Source organism: Lycorma delicatula, chromosome 4 (assembly GCF_047948215.1).
Source record: "Lycorma delicatula isolate Av1 chromosome 4, ASM4794821v1, whole genome shotgun sequence".
Lineage (NCBI taxonomy): Eukaryota > Metazoa > Arthropoda > Insecta > Hemiptera > Fulgoridae > Lycorma > Lycorma delicatula.
In genome coordinates, this window is record NC_134458.1 from 72,605,227 (window position 1) to 72,627,476 (window position 22,250).

Below are 22,250 nucleotides of genomic sequence, written 5' to 3' on the forward strand. Positions count from 1 at the left end.
TTCCCTTTAAATTTTTTCCCTTTCTCCATTTTTCCCGCGTGTAAATTGAACCAGTAGTTTTTTAGTCTATAGCGGACACACATATGAACATTGCCTTTTATACACATAGAAAAAAGTCTTTTTGTATATTTGTTTCATACATATCTCGACACCGGTGCTACCTAGCGGGTATAGTTTTTGCAAAAATCTTTCTTTTCACGTAACTAATGTGTATTCTGAATATGAATATGAACCAAATCGGACCATAAATACAATTTTTCAAAATATCTTTACCCCAGTGCCACTTAGTGGGTCTTTTTTTGCAAAAATATTTCTTTTCATGTAACTAATATACATTCTGAATATGAGCCAAATTGGTCCATATATAAAATTTTAATATCTCAACCCCAGCCCACCTAGCAGATCCATTTTTTACAGAAATATTTGTTTTCACATAACTAATATATATTAGTTATGTTATGTGAATTACTTATATTATGAGCCAAATTGGACCATAAATACAATTTGTTGAAATATCTTGACTCTAGCGCCACTTTGCGCGTTCAAACTAATTCAGAAACCTTCACGGGCATGTGCACAACAACTCACCAAAGTTTTCAACCTTTGTTTTGCCAGTAATTGTTTAGGTTAATAATTATTAATGTTCTATATTGGCAGAAGCGACAACAGCTCATGAATATTAGTTTCTTCTCTTTCTGAGTACACTGTTTGTGTATTGTTCCAAGATGGCTGACAAAGGACTGTTGAACAGCATGTAAAGACTGTGTTGTTTTTTAATGAAATGAAAAGTGTGGTGCTTATACAAAGATGGTTTCGTGCACATTTTCAAACTCGGTGGTCAGCCTCATTTAAAACAATACATAAACTTTATGAAAAATCTAATAGTGATGGTTCAGTATTTGAGAGTAAGCACGAATGGCCTGTTCATTCTCCACAGAATGTCGAGGCTGCCAGAGCACCATTGCTGAGGAGACTAGGCAAATCAACAAGAAAACAACAGCACAGTTTTGGGTTTCTAGGTGATCTGTGCAACAAATTTTAAAAACTGATTTGCATTTGTATCTGTACAAAATAACAGTATTGCTTAAGTTAATGGTTGACAACAAACATCAAAGAATGGCATTTGCTGAATGGACTGTAACCAAGACGTGTTGTTGAACAGTGTTTAGTTTTCAGATGAGGCACATTTTCACTTAGATGAGGTTGAAACAAAATGTACATTTTTGGGCTTCCAAAAATCCACAAGTGCTTCATGAAAAGGTGCATTATGCTCCAAGAATTACAGTATGGGCCGTTATCACAAGTAATGGAGTAATAGGGTCTTTCTTTTTTGAACAGTGAACGTTATCTAAACATGCTGCATAATAATTTTGTTCCCCAGCTTCTTGCAAAGGGGTTTCAATTAGAAAACGAGTGGTTCATGCAGGATGGAGCCAGACCACACACGGCTACTGTTGTTTTAGACTTTCTTCATGAAATGTTTAACACAAATGTCATTTCAAACCGATTTTCTAATTGTTTTGCATGTGGACAGATCTGGCCTCTGAACAGTCCTGATTTGAATCCATGTGATTATTTTATTTGGGGATTTCTAAAGGAAAAGCTTTTCCCTAAACATCCTCGTACAGTGATGGAACTGAGAGTGCTGATCATTGATGTGTGCAACGAGATAAGTAAAGATTTGTCGTCAAGCTGTTAACAACATAGGAGTTCATGTTGAAGTTGCTAGACGTGATGGTGGTCATATTGAACATGTGATAAGCAAAACATAATATCCAGGTATATAGTAAACGTGTATTTTACTTTTCTGTATTGCGATTCAAATAAACATTTTTTAACGAAACCAAATCTTGGATCATTTCATGTGCTACCCTGTAGCACATGAGTTGTTTAGATGTATTATTGTTACTTTCTTAATAAATGTACATCAGTTATTCAAACTAATAAATTCATATGAAAGTACGTAATGTTTTCTGTTGGTTATTCCACTGAAATTAGGGTAATTCCAGTAGCTGAAAAATTCTGATAATCTGACACCAGGGCTACCTGATATGTGTTAGATTATTAAGAGCCTACTGTATTTCATAATAAAAATTGTTACATTTATTTATTCCTTTATATGGTCACTGATGGAACTGAAATCAACTGCATTTAAGTGGGCTTGATAAACATCTTATCTAGCTCAATGGAAAACATTTCATTCCTCACTTTACTAAGCAAGACTGATGCAGGATATTTGTAATTCTTGAGAACAGTTGTGCCTTTTTTGGGAGTGACTTGTGCCATGCATGGGTCACCTATAACCAACAGCTGTAATTACTTTAATGCCATTATCACCTTAGAGATGAAATCTCATTATGTGGAATATATATATATAGAATAGTTATATATTTTTTTTTAATATTTAGCTTTAATTTATTTAATAAGTAATTTTTCTAATTAGCTCATAACCACTTCTTTTTTTACATTAAGTGCATTTTAATTATTAACTTTTTCTTAGAATCTTACATATAAACTTATATGAGGGAATTATATGAAAAAGGAATTATATATGGAAGTGAAGTTTTGTAGCAAATGAAAAATCCCACAACCAACCAGGATTTCTACAACTAAATGTAGTTCAGTATTTTATCATATTTTTGTTACACTTATCTGCTTCTAAAATTTATTTAAATAAATTTTATGATCATGCATGATTCTAACTAATCCTTGATAAAAGCAACAATATAATGCAATTCCCAGCCAAGTGGGAGACGATGAGGATAGTTAATTGAATAATTAACTATTAATTGAATAATTTTAAAATTACAACTATATATATAGTTGTAATTTTAAAAAACTATATACATAGACTATATACAGTTTTTTCCCCATAATATGGGTTTTATACATGTAACACAAAAGTCAGTATGTTAAAATAAATCTTGATGCACAAAATAGAGATGAGATGCATGCATCCCATATCTAATACAAAACGCATTAGATTTTTATTAATAAAGATATCAACCCAAGACTTTTGAACTAAAAGTTTGATGTATAATCTATTTTACTCACCCTTCAGTGCTTATTGATGTACCAGGTGGACAGGGTGGCATTCGAAGATGGCTATCTTGAATTTTAAAACCACAAGCTTCCCAGAAATCATCGTGACCTCCAGGAGCTAATCCTCGATCAACTAAAAGCCTAAAAATACACAAATAAAAAAATATTTCAACAGAGAGAAAAAATTACTTTAACATGGGTTTTAATTATACTAATCACTAACATTATTTTAAAAAGACATGAACACATGATATACGCTGTCATCTGATAAATGAATAATTATATGTTAGCTGTAAAAATTAAAATTTTCTTTTATCAATTAAAAATATGATTATTAAAACAGTTTAGAAATTGTTTCTTATCCATTTTTCTATGGTAAACAGTAAAAAAACATAAATGTAAAATATAAATTAGAAAACACAAATGCCAAAAAGTCAACCATAACAACATAGTAGTATTCAATGAAACATTGTGTTGTAAGCACCAAACCGTATTATACTATATTATATTGTCCTAAATATATGTTACATTCTTAACAGTATCAATAATAAATTAGATAAGCTTATGGGCTGGTAAACTAGTGATATTTTTACAATTCTACGATAAATAGAATAAACTTTCTTATTTACAACTGTCTAGTTGATTCTCATGACAAGATATTTCTTCGGTTTTCTTTTAAGGTTATTTTTTTTCATATGTATTATACGAATGTAAAAAAACAAATTCTAAGTTTGAAAAATTAATTGAGTTCAACATTATACATTTCATAATATATTGAAAATGAACCAAAATGATAAATTACAATTCAAAAATAAACAATACACAGAAAAAATCAGAAGTAAGAATTCATAAAATACAACATGACAGAAACACTCCTTATTCCATTAATTTACTGCAATTTCAATCAAGAGGTATGAAATACAAGCAGTACTTAAAATACAAATACCTGTGATATGCGTATACAAATAAAAAAATAATATTTCTATTTTCTTTGTACTGCACCTTCCTGTACAGGGATGGGACCAAAAGTGTTAAATTTTGATCTTATTATCATATCAGTAACAAGTAATAATAATGTACTTAAAATTAACTTTCAATATTAATTTATAATAATTTAAGGTTTAAGTAAAATAATTTAACTAATTTTATGTCACAGCTTTGAGGATTTCCAACACCAATTAAAGAAAATCTCCTCCACTGAATTTGTCAAAACAGTAGAAAAAATTAATAGCTATAAAAAAGGCCAGATTTGTACCTTTTCCATGACTGATTAGAAACTATCCCGAGGTAACACAGTGACTAATTATGGCAAATATTCACAAAATATTTGAAAGTTGTACTTAAACATTCGAATAAATGTTCCACAATTCATTTTCAAAATTCCAATAGTCAACACATACAACAAATGCTTTAGATCAGTACACACTAATATGGCATGGAATGTAATTTAAATATCATCAGTATCATCACACTGATAGTAGGTGATCAGTTCCCTTGTGCAATGCTTTTCTTTGTTCTCATCAATTTTTAGAAAAATTTTTGAGTTTCAGATAGCTCCCTTTTTTTTCTCTGTCTCTCTTCTTTGCTATTTCTACTGAATCTTCTAGTACTGTTTTAATCAACACTTCTTCTTTCATGATATATCCTAGCCAGTTGGCTTTCCTATTCAAAATCAACACCACAGAAAAAATTATTTAATTTTGAAAGTTTATAAAACATTCAGTAGGTATTTATGATCAATTTTTTACATTTAAGAAATATAATTTATTTAAATTTTTAAAACAGTTAAAGACACTGTAAAGATTACCTGTAAATTAAAATGGGAACTTACTGAAAATTATCAATAATTGTATCTAGATATTAATCTAAAGTCTTCAGATGCATTATCTATCATTTAATACATCCGTAAGTCATTAAAAGAACTATTATAAAGATGATGATCTGAACATATTGTCATAATTTTTTTTTTGCAAGGTTGTGCATTTACTGAATTTTTATCTACGTCAGTGGAGAAAAGTGTTGCTTATACCATGTAGAAGGCATTGTCCTTGTTTCTGATCAGCACAAACAGAAACAAAAAAACAATATATTCATTGAAAAATAACTCTCAATTTTTTCCCACGAGGAAGAAGGTAAGTAAAATAAACAAGAAATTTAAAGGTAGAAATTTTTACATTCTTCTACTGGGGCTTTTGGGGGCCGATAAAAAAAATTACAAGTAAATAACTGTTTTTATTTTATTACCAAATAAAAAAAAAAACTTTTAAGACAATTTTTAGACATTTCATTTGTTATAGGTTTATTCCTTTTAAATGACGATGATTACTACAACCAACGGTTACTGGTCCTAACTTGGAGTCAACCATTTTAAGTGAAATACATTCCTTGTCAGATGATCAACAATAACAGGTTTATTAAACTTCCATAGTTTTGGACTTATTGGTACGTGTCATCGGATGCTGCTATATATTCCAGATGTAAAGGAATCACATTATAAAGGAATGTAGTTTTATGTGCACAGCCCACCATCCAATTTTTCTTTTGTTTGTTTCTGAGTTTTCTTTAAATTAATTATTTTATCTAATAGGTGAGTAATTACAAATAAATAACCTCCTGAACACACCTAAACATATTGGAAATATATACTTACCGACCACCTCTTCCGTATCTTCCTCTTCCAGAAACAACACTTTTCGATCGTGGTGTTGTTATTAAAATTGGATGAAACCTACATCTTGTTAAAGTTTTTGTACCTTCTCTTGGATACCATGGCTTAATTCCATTCTTAATAGGCTGAAAAATAAGAATTTAAACTGTTGTCTAATTGCAATAAAACAGTAGTTTCAAATTCTTTATGAATTTGAATTTTGTAAAATCTACACCAATAATAATTACTATAGTTATTTTTATCTATAATTAGATCATTCTTCTCCTTTCAAGTTTTATTAATTGCTTGCACAGTGCTAAATTAAACTCCAATTTCCTGGTGACCATCTCCTGGGTGTAGATGCTGAACTGGCTGTTTATGATAAGGATGAAACTTGTTTTGTTCATGTCCTCCAAAACATCGAATGCGAAACTCTGATCCACTTTGAAAGACGTCATGTACTGACACCTGGACCGAGTTGAACTGCATCAATAATTTCATCAATAACAGCATCGTGTTGAACAAATCATTTGTAGCTGGTTCGAGTACTAGGTAATGAATCTGTTTTCCAAACATTGCAAAAAGTTGTGCTAATTGTTTTGGGGGTCTGGAATCCTGCGATTTCATATTCTAATGCAGCGGCTGTAGCATTACCATTACACACACCCAAAATGAATAGCATATCAGCATATTCCTCTGCTGTAAATAAGTACGGCATTACAAATTGATAGAAAATCTTTGCTAACAACAGCACAGTTCACAGTACCCGATATAATTAATGTACCTTACAGAATGATTTAAACATTAACACAGTATTGTGTATTATTGACTAGTTGTTATTTTATTACCAACTTTGAAATAATAATTTTTCATATAATTTACTTTATTTCTGTCATTAATAAAAAAATTATTTTAAAATTTTTTATTGGGTTAATAAATAATTGATTGTGCAATTTCTAGTTTTTTTTTAACAGTAAATTTTGTTTTTACAAACTTTTCACATCACAAAAAAAGATTTTGTTTTTGTTTACATTAAGTAAGTACTTTTCTCAAAATGTAGTAATGTACTACGTCTAAATAAAATTCAAACTTTTTCTAAGCTTACTTTGTTTTATTCAACTTATCTTACACCATTTTTTTTCAGAATTAAATTCTGTACAAGTTTTATTTAAATGTTTAATGTGTTTATTACCCATTTAACAAAGTTATTGTATGTCAAATATAAAAAGGACAGATTTTTACAATTTATTGGTTTTCACCTCAAATTTTCCAAAACTATAGCAGACACGGTTCTGGGACCTATTTTATTCGATTTTTCAGGTCAAAAACCATAAGAAATCACCACTTCTACCCCTTTATTAACATCCTAAAAATGTCATTTCAACCCCATTTCACTGGGGTAGCTGAAATCTGAGTGAAATCTAGCCGTAACTTGCAAACGAAGCATTTTAGGACATATGTGTATAAGTAATTTTTCCATTATTTTCAGGAGTAGAACAGGTTATGAAAGTCCAGGGAGAACTTTGTGATATATCCTATCTTCAGCATATCTGGCTTTGAGTGGGTGTGTAACCATGCATAAAAGCTGATAAGTTGAACTAATAACCTAATTATATCCAATTCAGTTATAATTTTTGGACACATTCTCCTTACACTTTAAGATTAATTACATGTTAATTATATGAGTTTAATATAAATGTTAGTAAAGTTTTGCCAATTAATAACACAACTATGGTTGCAATGTATAAAATAATTTTCATAGAAATTGCTATTTTGAAACATTTAAAACTTCATAACTTTTTTTTGTTTATAAGTACATGTACTTTTCTTATTAATTTTAATAGATGATAAGGGAATCACTGGTGTATTCATTGTGACAAACTAGCAATATCAAGTGATTATATAAAACCATTTTCTGTAAATCTAAGGAAGAAAAACTATTACACCATTTACGGCTCTATTCCTGCCTAGATACTCCTTGTGTTTTGAGGTATGTTCCATTATTATAATAACATAAAAGTATTTCCAAACTAATCATACACACCAAACTATTAAAAACAATTTTAAGTGCACAGGATTTTTTTGTTCAAAGCAAATATAAATATATATAATTCAATTCTGAAAAAAAGCTGTATTCTGCTTTTAGCTGGTGAAATTTGGTAATATTGGTTTCATTATTGTGATGTATACACACATTATAAAAACATATTACACTAAATAATACAACATGCCTGAATGTATATTCATAAGTTGTGATCCACCAATATAATAAATCAATTTTTTTTTTTAATCTTATAAAAGAAACACACAAGAAACAAATATTTTGTAGGACATACTGGTTGGTAAGAAGCTAATTTACTCCTTCGGAAAGTAAATGGAGCTTCTTCAACTGGAGGTGAAGTAGGTGATACAGCCAGAACCCCAGGCAGTGCTCCATCATCATCACCAGATGATACAATACCACCAACATCAGGAATACTGGCCATACTTCCTGATATTTTATGTTTTCTTTTCTTGTACTGACGTTTTTCTTTCCGTGGTACCAAGTCCTCCTATAAAAAAAGTAATATTATATAAACTTTAAACTTACAGTAATAAATGAGAATCCGAACAGCATTATAAATCATACCGTATTGTCTAACAGCAGCATACTGTGCATAATGTAATCATTTTGGTCCCAATTTTGGGAGCCCCATTTCAATTAAAATGCAAAACTTTCAGATTTCATTCATAAGAATAACATTTATCAAACTGCTACATTTCCAATAACACTTTTAAATTGTATTTTCAGAGAGTGAATTTTATTATATAGTAAAATTAATTACACTTTTACCATTCTGCTGTTTCTGTTCCACTATACCATGAAACTAGATATTGTTAAAATCTCTCGGATTTCAATCACTATCTAATCCCAGGAGTTTGCTCTCTTTTATAAATCCGCTTGGTTATTTTCTATGTGGCCTTGCTCTCAGTCATTTTCCCCTTTTCCTCATTTCATCCACAGTCTTCAGAATACTATCTTTTTTTATCCATTTTACTTGCTCGTCATCATCTTAAGAGCAGGAGAAATGTAGTATAAGTTAGCAGTTTTCAGTAACATAAATTCTGTTTCAAAGCAAATGAACAAGTTTTCTTAACTTTAATAAAATGTTATTTCTAAATTAATTTTATTACTTTCTTAAAGTTTGGTCTGAAAAAAGTAAAAATACTTATTAGAATTTATAATTGTATTTTTCAATTGATCTGCACTTTGGCATGATATTAACAATAGATATTCAAAAGTGTTAATAAATAAATACAGAAAACATTCTTAAAAATTTAGTAAAATATGATTACACTGCTCAGTGTAACCGAGCAAACTTGAATTATTATTAATATTAGCTCTGCTTTCCAAATCAGTTTTACTAATTATACTATCATACTACTCATTACCATATACTTGCAATTCTTTTTTATTTATTCACAATTTTCTTTTTTTCAGTGACATTAACTGCTATTCTCATAAGCCCTTAATAAATGCCAACAGTATTTTGTGTTGATGCACCCCAGACTATTTAAATTCAGTAATCTACAGAAACCGGTTTAATAGCATCAGCCATTAAATATTTTCTCCCTTCGATTTTTAGGACATACCCATTGAGAAGTTGGGGGCTGTGGAACCATCAGGTTTTAAGAATGCAGTTTACTGTCATAACTGATTCCATTTTCTGTTTTACCCAAATCTGTTTTCTTGCCTTTTCTAAAATACATCTAAATGACTTAATTTCACTAAAAATACGTACACATCAATTGTCAGAATGCTACTCTCCAAGAATTTCTGGGACTTGCAGTTTGATTTAGCATGGGCAAAATGGTAAACTAGCCTGGCCTATCTTGAAATTGTCTTCTCACTGCCCAATCCTTTTTTTAAGTCCTTCCTAGGTCCCTTCTCCTCCATAATCGGTTTGGAGGATATAGAACTTACCCTGCCAGGTTCTCCATGCTCAAAATATCACGAGCTAATGAGATAATAAGATGCAGTGCATTCTTGGTACCTAGTAGTAAGGGACTTGCTAAAATTATCTCAGGTACTTGTTTCTCTATCATGTGATTGCATAATAAGCCTAATGGCTTAAGTGCTTATCAGGTAAAGCTATTACTTCCCTCCCCCAAAGATACTGTTTATTGTCTTATCTAGGTCCCAGTGAGTTGTTATTCAACTCATATTATAAGATAATAATAAAAACTGTGATACTAAAAAAAAAGCTTCTAAAAATTTAACAAAATAATCATGAAATACCAGTACCTTTGATTGCTTATTAGCCCAGTTTGCTGTCTGGTTAACACCAAACTGATTTGTGAAAAGGGGAGCAAAGGCAGGGCGTGAATTCTTCATTGCTGTAACTTCTGTTAATAACTGACCTGACCAATCACCAGCCTGATACCTGGAAAATATATTGTAAAAATATGTTAACATTTAAAGATGACAACAGTACACTGATTTACTAACTTACATGTCTTAAAAACTTGGAGCAAGTAAATAAAAAACTTATACAGGAATTAATAAAATAAAAGGTCTGTTAAAAAGGAAACGTCTTCGCCCTTTTACTGAAGTTAATTATTTTCTATTCATTACTACGATTATTATTTCACATTATTCTTACAGTTTTGCATAGCTCCTGATCAAAGTATGCTGGCACTCTTACTGTCAAAAAATCTATACATATCTTAATCTCTGATTGCATACCAACTATGCTATACTATTAAACTATTTTTGAAATTTTAAAACCGTTTTATAACATTTTTAATGCAACTGTTTTATACCTTTTCTCAAATATTTCTATGGTAAGATGTAACAGTTCTCTTTTGGTGTTTTCTCTTCTTTTTACCAACTCTAACAAGGTTAAGGCCCTGCGGAGATCTCTACGTAGCTTAACCATCTTCTCATATGATGTCTCATCATTTTTTCTATTCTTTCTTGTTTGCATCTTTTCTGTTCTTCTCTGAAAAGCTACGTATGGATTATTGTTCGAATTGCTAGATCGATGAGCTTCAGTTTTCACAGTTGGAATTAAAGGTTGTTGCTGTAAAAAAAAAAAAAAATAACAAATAATAGTAATTACAAATAAATATAATAAAAAAATAAAGTATCAACTAATCGAAGTTTACATAGATTTTCATGTAATTTATACACCTAGGTAATTAAAACAGACCATTATGGTTGGTTATTCAATGATCCACCCAACCCATTGAGTAACATCTAACAAAAATAATTGTTATTGATTTTCAGATGGACAGATCTGCTCTTGTGTAATAAAATTAAATACTATACTCGCTCACATATATTTCTCTGTTACTGTAACAATTTAATATCGTTTCAACGGTCAGGGGAAAAGCACATGGTAGCTACACAGTAAACAAGGGTCAAGGATAAGAATGAGAAAAAGGTTTGGAAGACACATTTCCAAGAAAGTCTGTTGGAAATTTACCCAATGGACTACCTCAGAAGACAGGAATAAAAAAAATAACAATCTTTCCCAGGAGAAAATTCAAGTGATGTAGTTCATTCTTATAATTTCTTCCGCCTCTCATGCATCTGAAATTCTTTTCCAGATAATCCAGATTGTATCTGCATTAATCAGAAGCCAATAATTCAAAATTGTGAATGCTACCTCATAATCTAACATGATGATTAAGAGAGATTCACCAATCCCTCTTAAGTGAGTAAATAGAAAAGTAAAAGCTTAGCTTATTGAGAGAGAAAGGTCAAAAGTGGAAGGAAGCACAAGTGGATTAAAGAGAAAAAATACAAAAACATACACGAAACACATATCTTTCATCCCATTAATCCATTTTGATAATTTACAGATTCAGTACTACAAATTATACACTCATCCTTTTTTCTAGAACTCATGTGACTTGTTCCTTGAACAACTTTGTATAAATTAATTTAGGCTAACTATATTATGAATGGTAATACAACAAATGCAATGAAGATATTTCAAGTCTTTTAAAAAAAGAGGGTCACCTGAAATGTAATGCACAATGGAACATAACAGGAGAAAAAACAGTCACACAAAGCAACAAGTGGTGGAATGTTATAGTTTCATTCTCCTACTACGCATTCCAATACTTGTTTATCCATGTCCTCTCATTCTCTACCAGAAACCATTGTTAATGGAGTTGAGTACTCTTACTACATTAACATGTTTAAGAAAACATGCATGCAGCTATTGATTTTTACTGGTAGAAAAGTGAACGCTAGTGACATTCATCATCATCTAAAAGCCATTCATAGTGATGAAACTGTTGACTAAAATACAATGAGTAGATGTGCATTAAAAGCTGGTAAAGTGAATACTGAGGATGAACCTTAGAATGGTCGACCATTTTTTGTGAAGGATGTGAGGCACCAAAAGAATATCAATGAATTAATACAAAATGGCTGTTGCATCACACAACACACTGCCACCCAGTCATATCAAAAAATTAAGTGGGGACACAGTATTGCACAACTGGGCAACTGTAAAATCAGTTTGCAGTGTGCTATCCGAACTTACAGAAAAAACACAACTACAAAAGGAATATTGTAAACGGCTTCTGTTATCCTGACAAGGGAGATGACTTCCTTTTCGATATTTTAAACTTGGATACATCAGTATGACCCAGAAGAAAAATGTCGGAGCATGGAACACAGATACTATGGTTCATCACAATCAAAAAAATTCAAAATACAACCCTTTGTAAAAATTTCTCTTGACAGTGTTCTGGGATTCCAAACATGTACATGAGTGATTACCTGGAAGCTAGGATGACTAAATTGTGTTCAATACATAAAGATGAAAAAACATCTTAGGAGACATATGTATCATGTTCAACAGAGCAGATAATTCTGCAACCTGATAATGCTAGGCTATATACATCTTGTGAAACCACCACTTCACCACAGATGATGAATTGAAGGATGCAGTGAAGCTGTGGATTAAGGAAAGAATGCCACCATTCTTCACTGGCAGAATGAGAAAACTGAGTTTATTGTTGGGAGATATGTAAAATTGTAAATGTTGACTACGTGAAAAAAAATATGTGTAGGTTTTTGTAGCAAATAAAATGCACTTTTATTTGTCTTATTTGACTATCTCATTTCATTTGCAAGTTATGAGCGACTGTATATGCATTACACTTTAGCTATCCCTTGTATATATTATCCTTTTCCCATCACAATGATCCGCGGTTGATTAGCGCTCTGCGAAAATATGTTGGTATCTGATTGCCTCCCTTCATAGTCTTATGCTACCTTCTTGTGAAAAAAATTTCAAAAAATTACAGTATATTAAAGAGATTTATCAGATTTTGACCAAAAAAAAACCGTTACGATTGGATATTTTTTATGCCTGTAACAAAAAAAAAATTGAAACGGTACAAAAATTACGATAATTTAATTGCAGAATCTTTTTTTGCGCATTTCTACCGCATTTTTTATTAGCAAAAATTTTTTTTGCTTTGTGTTTATGAAACATAGTTTGCTGATTTTAAAAATAATACTTTCAAGCAAATCGGTTGAAAATCAGGCAAAATATGATGAAAAACCCATGTCATAAATCACAGATTAGTAACATATGTTAGTATAAATGAAAGTAGATTCAGAAAACTATGTTTTATAAAAATTCCCACCACTCAAAAGGCTATTCAGATTGACAAAAACCATTTTTACTGTATACTCTTATTCATTACGAATCGTTATGTGTTACATGTTACCGATATCATTGTCAGAAAAGATATTTATAGACCTCAAGTAAAAGTGACGTATTTATGACCACAAATTCCTTCTTTTTTTTTGTGTGCCGTATATCATAATTTATTATGTGTTTCAATACATCGATATGTTGCTAGTAAGATAAGCTATTTTTGTAAATAATAAATAAATCCGTAACCCTCATAGAAATTATAATACACAAGTTATACACACAAGCACATTTCTGAGAAAAAATGGTCATATTCTTTCTAGTCTAAATAAAAATTTTTACATCGTATAAACGTCATTCAAATTGTGTAATAAAACTGATTTCTTTGTGAATATAAAACAAAATAACTGACTTAGACGCCATATAAATTGATTTTGTAACAGCGTTTTAAAACTGACGCTGTACATAGCCAGTTCCAAGGCTACATGATCTGAAAAGGTTAAGAATACAACTGCAAACTCTAAATTAAAATTTTTAACATGAACTTATTGTATTGAAGTACACTGGAAATTGTAAAATAAATTACAACCAAAAAAATATTTTAGATTAAGGATTAATATTTGCTTGACAAGTAACATATCTGCAACAGGCAATCAATACCCTTTTATAACTGATAATATTTCATCAAACAAGTTTTCATTGTTGGCTAACTGTACCACACTAATTTACAGAAGCACAAATAATTTTAAGTTGTCTTGTTACCCCAGGACGCCTTAATCTGCTATTTTAATGGGCCTACAACCAACCAATTATTTGCATTTGCAGTCAAGGTCAGTGTAATTGTACTTGAGATTGACTTTAATAACAGAATCCTTCATTCCAATTTTGTCATATATATATATACACACCCACCATAAATCAGAAAATATCATACTTCCTACTATAATATATTCTTTTACGGCATAATTTATGAAATTATTTGTCTCCATTAAGCATTCATCAGTTTCAAAGAATACACAATAGAAAACCTATTGCTGTGACATGTGATACTTGCATAGTTTCTTTCTTATCTCCATGATAAAATTGTTTCCTCTTATTTTTCAATTTCTATATCACACTTGACATAATTAACACAAACGTCTCAAAGAATATTATTCCAGTCAATAGCAGTTGGTAATGTCAACTGAAATTGTCTCATTCCCACTGCTTTACAGAGATCTAGGCAAAAACATGTGAATTGAATTTTGATGTGCATTCTATGCATGTTAATTTGGAACACATACCCTCTTACTGCAATAACTTCTGATGAGTATAAATTCATGGCTTGATTCTTTCTGATTTTCCATTCAGTTGGGAAAACTCCCCAGTATTGGAGAAACACAACTGCATCTTTTTGTTAACTGGGAGATACTAAACAGTCACACAAAGAAACAATACAACCAACATATAAAAATACAACCACACTAGTTTTCATTTGTATTATAGGCTGATTTATATTCTCATTATGTGCAGAAAAAAATGTTTCACTGTAGATAAGGTATTTGGCTAAATAAATAAAAAATTACAAGAGAAAGCTATTAACATTAGAAATACTTTATTCAAGGTAATCAAAATGTAAATAAAGCACATAAATAAGTTTGAATCAATAAAAATGATGAGAGGTTGTGATGATATTAATAAATTCTTAAAAAAATCTTAGAATAATGCTTTTCTATATAAAAAGAAAATTAATGATAAATTAAAAAAAATGTTTACACTTACAGTTTTTAAACGTTTATTTAACCAATAATCATAAACAGCGATGATAAGATCATCATCTTCTTTTAACAACAACTTAGCTTCCGACTGTGTTACAACTGAGTGGCCACTGTTCTCTTCTAATCTATCCATCATCTCTTCGAACTGTAAAAAGCAAAAAACAATTTTATTGACTAATACGTTAAAAAATTTGTTTTTCTCTTGCAAATGTTGGAACACACAATTACATATCGTATTTTTTCAGAATAAGGGTTATAAAAAAAAGAAATTTAACTGCTATCAACTCAAAAAATCTAAAAAAAAATAAATAAAATAAAAAATACATTGCCAAAAGTCAAAGTCACCTTCCACTTCTTTTTAGCCTCAAGATGACCATGAAACAAACTGAAATGCAAAAAAAGGAAGGGTGGTAAATTCTATCTGTTCATATGTATTATGTATTATGTATGTACGCATGTGTACATATACAGGTATGCCATCTGCTTAGGTTAACTTATAATTGGCTGAACCAAAAATCTTCAAAACTGGCGGTAATCTCTAAATATGAAAGACTGATGTTATTAAAGACTGAATTTGGGATCTCAAGTGGTTGGAATGATAGAACCCATCAAGTTGGTCTAGTGGGGAGTTTGTCAATGCAAATCTGCTGATTTTGAAGTTGAGAGTTCTAAAGTTCAAATTCTAGTAAAGGCAGTTACTTTCATTCAGATTTGAATACTAGATTGTGGAATACCGGTGTTCTTTGATGGTTGGGTTTCATTAACCATACATATCAGGAATGGACAACCTGAGAGACTGTACAAGGCTACACTTCATTTACATTCATACATATCCTCTGAAGTAATACCTTATGGTGGTTTCGGAGGCTTAACAGAAAAACAAAGGCTGGGATGATAGAAGGGATCAGGCATTTTATCTGGGCTGGGGCTGGACTTAAAGATAATTTTACTAGTATGAGTTCTGAGCTCATTTAAAGAGAGTGCTAATTTTGTCATGTAAAATTTCTCCCAAAATCATCTCTTAATGGTATGCCCCTTTTCAGTCTTCTGCAGTAATCAGTAAGTATATTTAGGCTCCATTTTCCCTAGTGGTGTGTTATCATCATTGATGTATCCTGGTGAAAGCATTCACTTTGCACATAATACACTGCAAGGTTAGGTGGAAAAATGTCCAAAAATGAATCCAACTTGTGTATTTTTAGAAACATATTGCAACCCAGGTTTTTATAGTTTTCAAGCAATTCACTCACCAATTCTATCACTGATCATCTTAGCTTTAGAAAATTTTCTCCACAATCAACAAATGGTGAATGTGGCTTACTATTGCCAGCTGCTACAGTCAACAAAAGCCACCTATCGAAACAAAAGACAGGGTATGCCCATCAGAGATGTTATCCTTCCCCATAACAACCCAGGCTGCACACCACGATTTTCACAAGGGATAAATTGGAAAAATGCACTGGGAAATCCTCAACCACCCTCCTTACAGTACAGATTTGTCCCCCTGTGACTATTTTTTGTTTGCATCCTTGAAAAAATTGCTTTAGGGGATGATTAAAAAACAACGAAGACATCAAGGAGCATGTGTGTGCAACTGGTTGATGACTCATCCTCAAACATTTTACAGACAAGGAATATTCAAAGCTTCCAAATCACTGGAAAAAGTGTGTGGATCGTGCAGGAGACTATAAGGAGAAATGATGAAGGTATGAATTGTGTATATTATTAATCAATAAATTTATAATAAAAAAGTAACCGTTTATATTTTATTCACCCTCGTATTAAGTGTGGTTTAGTAAAAGATACAAATTGTTAGGATTCACAAATAACATTTTTTCTTACTGGCTGCAAGTGCTTCTCTTTCTGGCCAGTCTTTTTTAATGTAGTGGTGTTTCCTGTCTCTACTGTCCCACTCACAAAAGAAACAACAGTACTTATAACTGAGCTTAGGTTTATGGCTCACCTTTAGGTCTCCACATATGTGCCAAGAATAATTTTCATACTGTATCACCGTCAGTAAAAATTTCATATTGCCATACATCTTCATTTGTGTTGCGTAAGCAAGAGGAATTGATGGTTTCTCAATTTCATGAAAGACCATTCCCATAGTTGAAGTACTTCATGTTTGAAGGATGGTTTTCAAACTTGTTTTAGAGGAATCTACAAGGGCAAGTCCAAAAAGCAAAGTGAAATTAAAAAAAAAAACAATATATTTATTTGTACTTTCATAAATGATACATGCATTATTTTTCAACATAATCTCCTTTTACTTTTATGCATTTAGTCCATCTTTTAACGAGCTTTTGAATTCCTTCCTGGAAGAAAGATTTTGGTCTGGTGTGCAGAAAATTTTTTACCGCTTCTATGGCCTCTTCATCAGATCGATAATAATTCTCTTGCAATTCTTCTTTTAATGGGCCAAAAAGATGAAAATCACTTGGAGCCAGGTCTGGACTGTATGGAGGATGGTCCAGCAGCTTAAAACTGAGATCTTGAAGGCAAAGGACTGTTTTTTTGGCCATATGAGGTCGAGCATTATCCTGAAGCAAAATCACACCTTTAGAAAGTTTACCACGTCTTTTGGATTTGATTTTTTGCTTCAGTAAATGCAGTAGCTCACAGTAGTTGTCATTGATTACTGATTGACCTTTAGGGATGAAGTAAACCAAAAGTGAACTTTCCATATCCCAGAATATTGCCATCATCACCTTTACTGCAGACATCTGAGTTTTGAACCTTTTTGCTATAGGAGATGAAGGATGTTTCCATACTAAAATTTGTCGCTTACTCTCAGGTTCAAAGTGATGGACCCATGTCTCATCAATGGAAATTATTCGCTTAACAAATGAGTCTCCTTCATCTTCGTAACATTTCAAAAGCTTCTGGTAAATTTTAAAATGATTCTCTTTGTGAATGCTGATCAATTGACGTTGAACCCAAACACACTTTTGAAAGTTTAAAGAATCATGGTTGATTGAAAATGCTGAGCCATAGCTAATATTCAAATTTATTTATTTATTTTATTTTGCAATGTCATCAAACTGATTACCGAGAATCATTTGTTTAACTGCCTCAATATTGTCATTAATCTTTGAAGCGAAGGGCTACCTTGCCGCTGTTCATCACAGAGAGAAATCCTACCATTTTTAAAGCGATCAATCCATTCGTAGATCTTGCTTTCACTCAAACAACTCGCTCCATATTGCTGCTGCATTCAATGAATAATTCCTGCTGGTTTCAACCCTTTTGAACTGAGGAAATGTATCACTGCTCATATTTCTTCCTTGGTGAAATCAGATAAAAGAGCACTCATTTTAAACACAATCACAAATCGCTAACAATGAAACAATACTTTCAATGAACAGCTGATAGAGGTTATGAGTTATAGCAGAACAATCACTGCTGCCATTCATGTGGCTGGGAGGGAAACAAAAATTTCCCTTTACTTTTTGACTTACCCTCGTATAAATAATCTCCACTCCACAGGATTGTGATGTTGTCCTAGTAAATCCAATAAAAAAATTTCTGTATCATAGGAAAAGCAAAAGGCATATGTTGTGGCTTCACACCCCAGCTACTTAGTAAAGTTACATAAGAATTCATATCTTAGCATATAAGCATTCATATACTAGCAGTTATAAGGGGCCCAAGACTTACCCTAATCTCCTGTATTATACCCAACATAGAGTTCATAAGATTTTTTAACTGAATGAGTAACATTTCTTCTTTGAGATTTAAAAGTTAATTCACAATAGACATAACAACCATTTTTAGTATGATTTATACAACTACGAGGCATTTTTATATAAATTACTAACAACATACAAAAAACAATATGAATGAAGCATAATAAATACAATAAATGTCTGTATCAGAAAAAGTAGTAACAAAATAAAAGCCCAAACTCATGATAGTATTCACATTAACAAAGTTAGAACTAAACAGATTGTCTGGTCTGGATTATTCCACAGTAAAAATAGTGATTGAAATGAATATAAATTATGATGTTATTAATAAAAGCTATTCATTAAATCATGATAAATTTATTTTTCCTACAAGGAATGAGTCATATTAACAGTTAGTATAGATTTCATTCTATGACAATATCATATTATTCACAATATATGTGTGTGTATATATATATCTTTAATAGTACCTCTGCATTATATTTCGTGCATTGTTAATGTCTCTGATGAAGATTTCTGAGATAAAGCAAAAAATCTAACATTCATGAATAATAAATATTCTAAAATGTGACAATATCACATTACATTACAAAACACAGCTAGCTATTGCTACTACCAAACAAGAACATGTAGTCCAAGCGGCAGCTGCAAACTTATTTAACAAATATATGTCACACTAGTAGCATATATTTTTAGAATTTATGGTAAAAGTTATATTAAACTGCCGATGGTTGCCTAATGGGAGTGGTGGCGAAATGCAAAAAATGATGTCACTTCCAGTTTATTTTTTAGTGTAGTTAACCTACATATGTCAGACTGAAATTTAATATGTTTAAATAGAGTTGTAATTATACATTACAAAAACATTTGTTTGCCTGACCTTACCTATGGCCTACCCTTACTCAGACAGTTTTTAAGGAATTTTTTTTTATGACTTCTTAACCCATTGAAGTTTTACTCTATCTTGAGTTCAAATTGAAACTTAGACCTTCCTTTTTACAAAAATTAGCAGTTCACTTATCTGCCTAGTCAGTCGTACATCTCTTGTATCACTAGTGTGCTCATATAATCTATAAAATTCATATTTACCGCATTGGAAAAAACAATTATTATAAAATAGTTGAGAAACTTTTTCAACTGATTCATTAATTTTGTTACAATGAAGACATCTTTGTTTGTAGAAAGTCAAATCAGTTAGTAGACTTTACTGATGATACATTTACAAATGCTTATAATAAAATAGAATTCCAGAAAGAAAAGACTATAAGTATGTTGACGTTCAAATTTTACCCAAAATGAGGGAACAATTAGTTTATCTTTGGCAGTGTTATAAAAATGTAAATGGGTTAAAACCAAAACAAAATGAAGAATTTGAGAAGTTTTGTCAAGAATTGTAAGTACAGTTTTTCTTTTGTAAACCTTATATGTTAATTATATTTTTTATGTCATAATAATTAAAAGATAGTAAATATTTTATAAAATTTATATTGTTAATATTGCAAATGTTAATTAAACAAGCATAAAACAGAGAAATTAAAAAACATTCATCAATTTAAAATCTAAGATTGAATTTACATATTTGGATCACCTAACATCATCTATTGAATCTTTGTTAACAGAAAATCGACCTGAAACAACAGATTCACTTGCTGGAATTCCTACAACATAGCAAGGAACAATTCAGGTTCATATATTACTGTTAAAAACAAAATACCATTACAATTTTAATTTTTCGTCTCATTTTTCTTTGTTTGTATTTTTATAATTTTTATTTATATTATTGCGAACATAGCGTATACAAAGGCAATCAGTAATTGAGCGTTCAAAAAAAAAGTTCTTTAAGAATGTCTTTCTTACAATTTAACAATTTTTCATGTTTTTATACACTTTTAGTAATGATTAACAGACATTGTTTTCAAATTAGCTCGTATATTATAGGATAAGCAAGGCAGCACAAATGCCAATATCAAAGAAGAGATACAAGAAACATCTGGTGGCTTCAACTGTAATACTTCAGATACTATACAAGAACAGAAGATAACTGTCTTGTCTACTGATTCGATGGTCATAAATAATAAAACTACTTTTACAAAAAATGAGTGGTTAACATAGAAAACAAGTTCACTCTCAACTGCAATTTACAGCAATGCCTCAAACAGTAAGTGCTTATAACATTATCAAGCAGGGTACTGAAACCATCAGGGATACTGTTATATTGAATAATTAAGTTAAAAACAATTTCCTTAACATCAAGCTTGTACACTTGAGTAAAAACACAAATATGATAAATTTATAAACTCATACCAGAAGGTGAATGGTATGACATCAGATCCAACCACACAAAAGCGTTTGAATCTATCTAGTTTTATGCATGAGGAAATAATCGAAAAAGAACAAATATTATTTACAAGATTTATTTCATCGTTATCAATGACTTGTTAAAATTTAATGATGCTAGTATACCTGACAGTGATTCTGAAAGTTACACAGCACAGAAATTACAGGATGAAATTTAAAAAAGTACCCTGATAGTTATAAAATCAAAGCATCAAACACATTCAATAAAAAAAAAAAAATATTATACAAGGCAGGGATATACATCAATAAGAATTAATCTTATAGTACTTGTAGAGAATACTGAGAATGTTACATTTGAGAACAGCTTATGATTTTTGTAATATTACTAGAAACATTGAAAAAATAAAAAAAACAAAGTACCAGATAAATTTGGAACTAAATATATATGGCAAACAGAGAATGTGAAACACTGAAAAAAATTATTTGATTTATAAGCTGTCTCGTTCAAGGAACAGAGAGACGTTGAACAGAATCAAATGAAGATGAATGTGTAGACTCTCTGTGTCAAGATATAATTTACATTGTTACCAATGGTAGGATGAAACAGCAAAACAGCTAATGTTAGGACTAACAATGAAGACGAAAACTAGTAGTCGAAAAGTATAAACAATTTTAAACAACTATGGTCACAGAGTAAGTTATATGGTCACTGAAGTATTAGACTTAATTAGCATACAATGGTCATAAAGAAAATAAAATCATTCCAGCTAATATAAGAATTGACAATCAGCTGTGTTGCATTTGACAATTATGATTGCTTTGTTGACACATTTAATGGCAAAAATACCCTGCATGACACAGTAGGTATTATTTACCAGTTCAAATCCACGGATGAGTAAGGTGCTATGTAATCAAGTAGAAGACTGTCAGTGGCAAGTGACAATGACAGTGATGCATTAGAGCATCCAAGAAGAAAACTGTACAAATTACCAGACATACAAGAAATTTTTGAAAATCCTAAGATTAGGAAAACTCTATTGCTGATTGAATACATTGATCACCTTATCGCGCTGCTGATTGCACACTTGCAAGGGATAAAGCAATCACAAAAGATTTAATTTGGGCAATTATCATTTTTAACAGTTCCTGAATCACC

General features: G+C 30.9%; 1 protein-coding gene across 1 annotated transcript in view; it reads right to left on the minus strand.

Annotated features, from left to right (window-relative positions):
- The window catches only part of E(Pc) (Enhancer of Polycomb), a 126,849-nt gene that overhangs the window by 25,494 nt on the left and 79,105 nt on the right, over positions 1–22,250 (minus strand). Inside the window, exons 4-9 of the mRNA XM_075363337.1 lie at positions 15,115–15,255; positions 10,493–10,752; positions 9,975–10,113; positions 8,026–8,241; positions 5,693–5,835; positions 3,055–3,183 (exon numbers count right to left, since the gene is read on the minus strand). Coding sequence (XP_075219452.1) covers positions 3,055–3,183; positions 5,693–5,835; positions 8,026–8,241; positions 9,975–10,113; positions 10,493–10,752; positions 15,115–15,255 — 1,028 coding nt within the window. The remainder of the gene's footprint in view (positions 1–3,054; positions 3,184–5,692; positions 5,836–8,025; positions 8,242–9,974; positions 10,114–10,492; positions 10,753–15,114; positions 15,256–22,250) is intronic.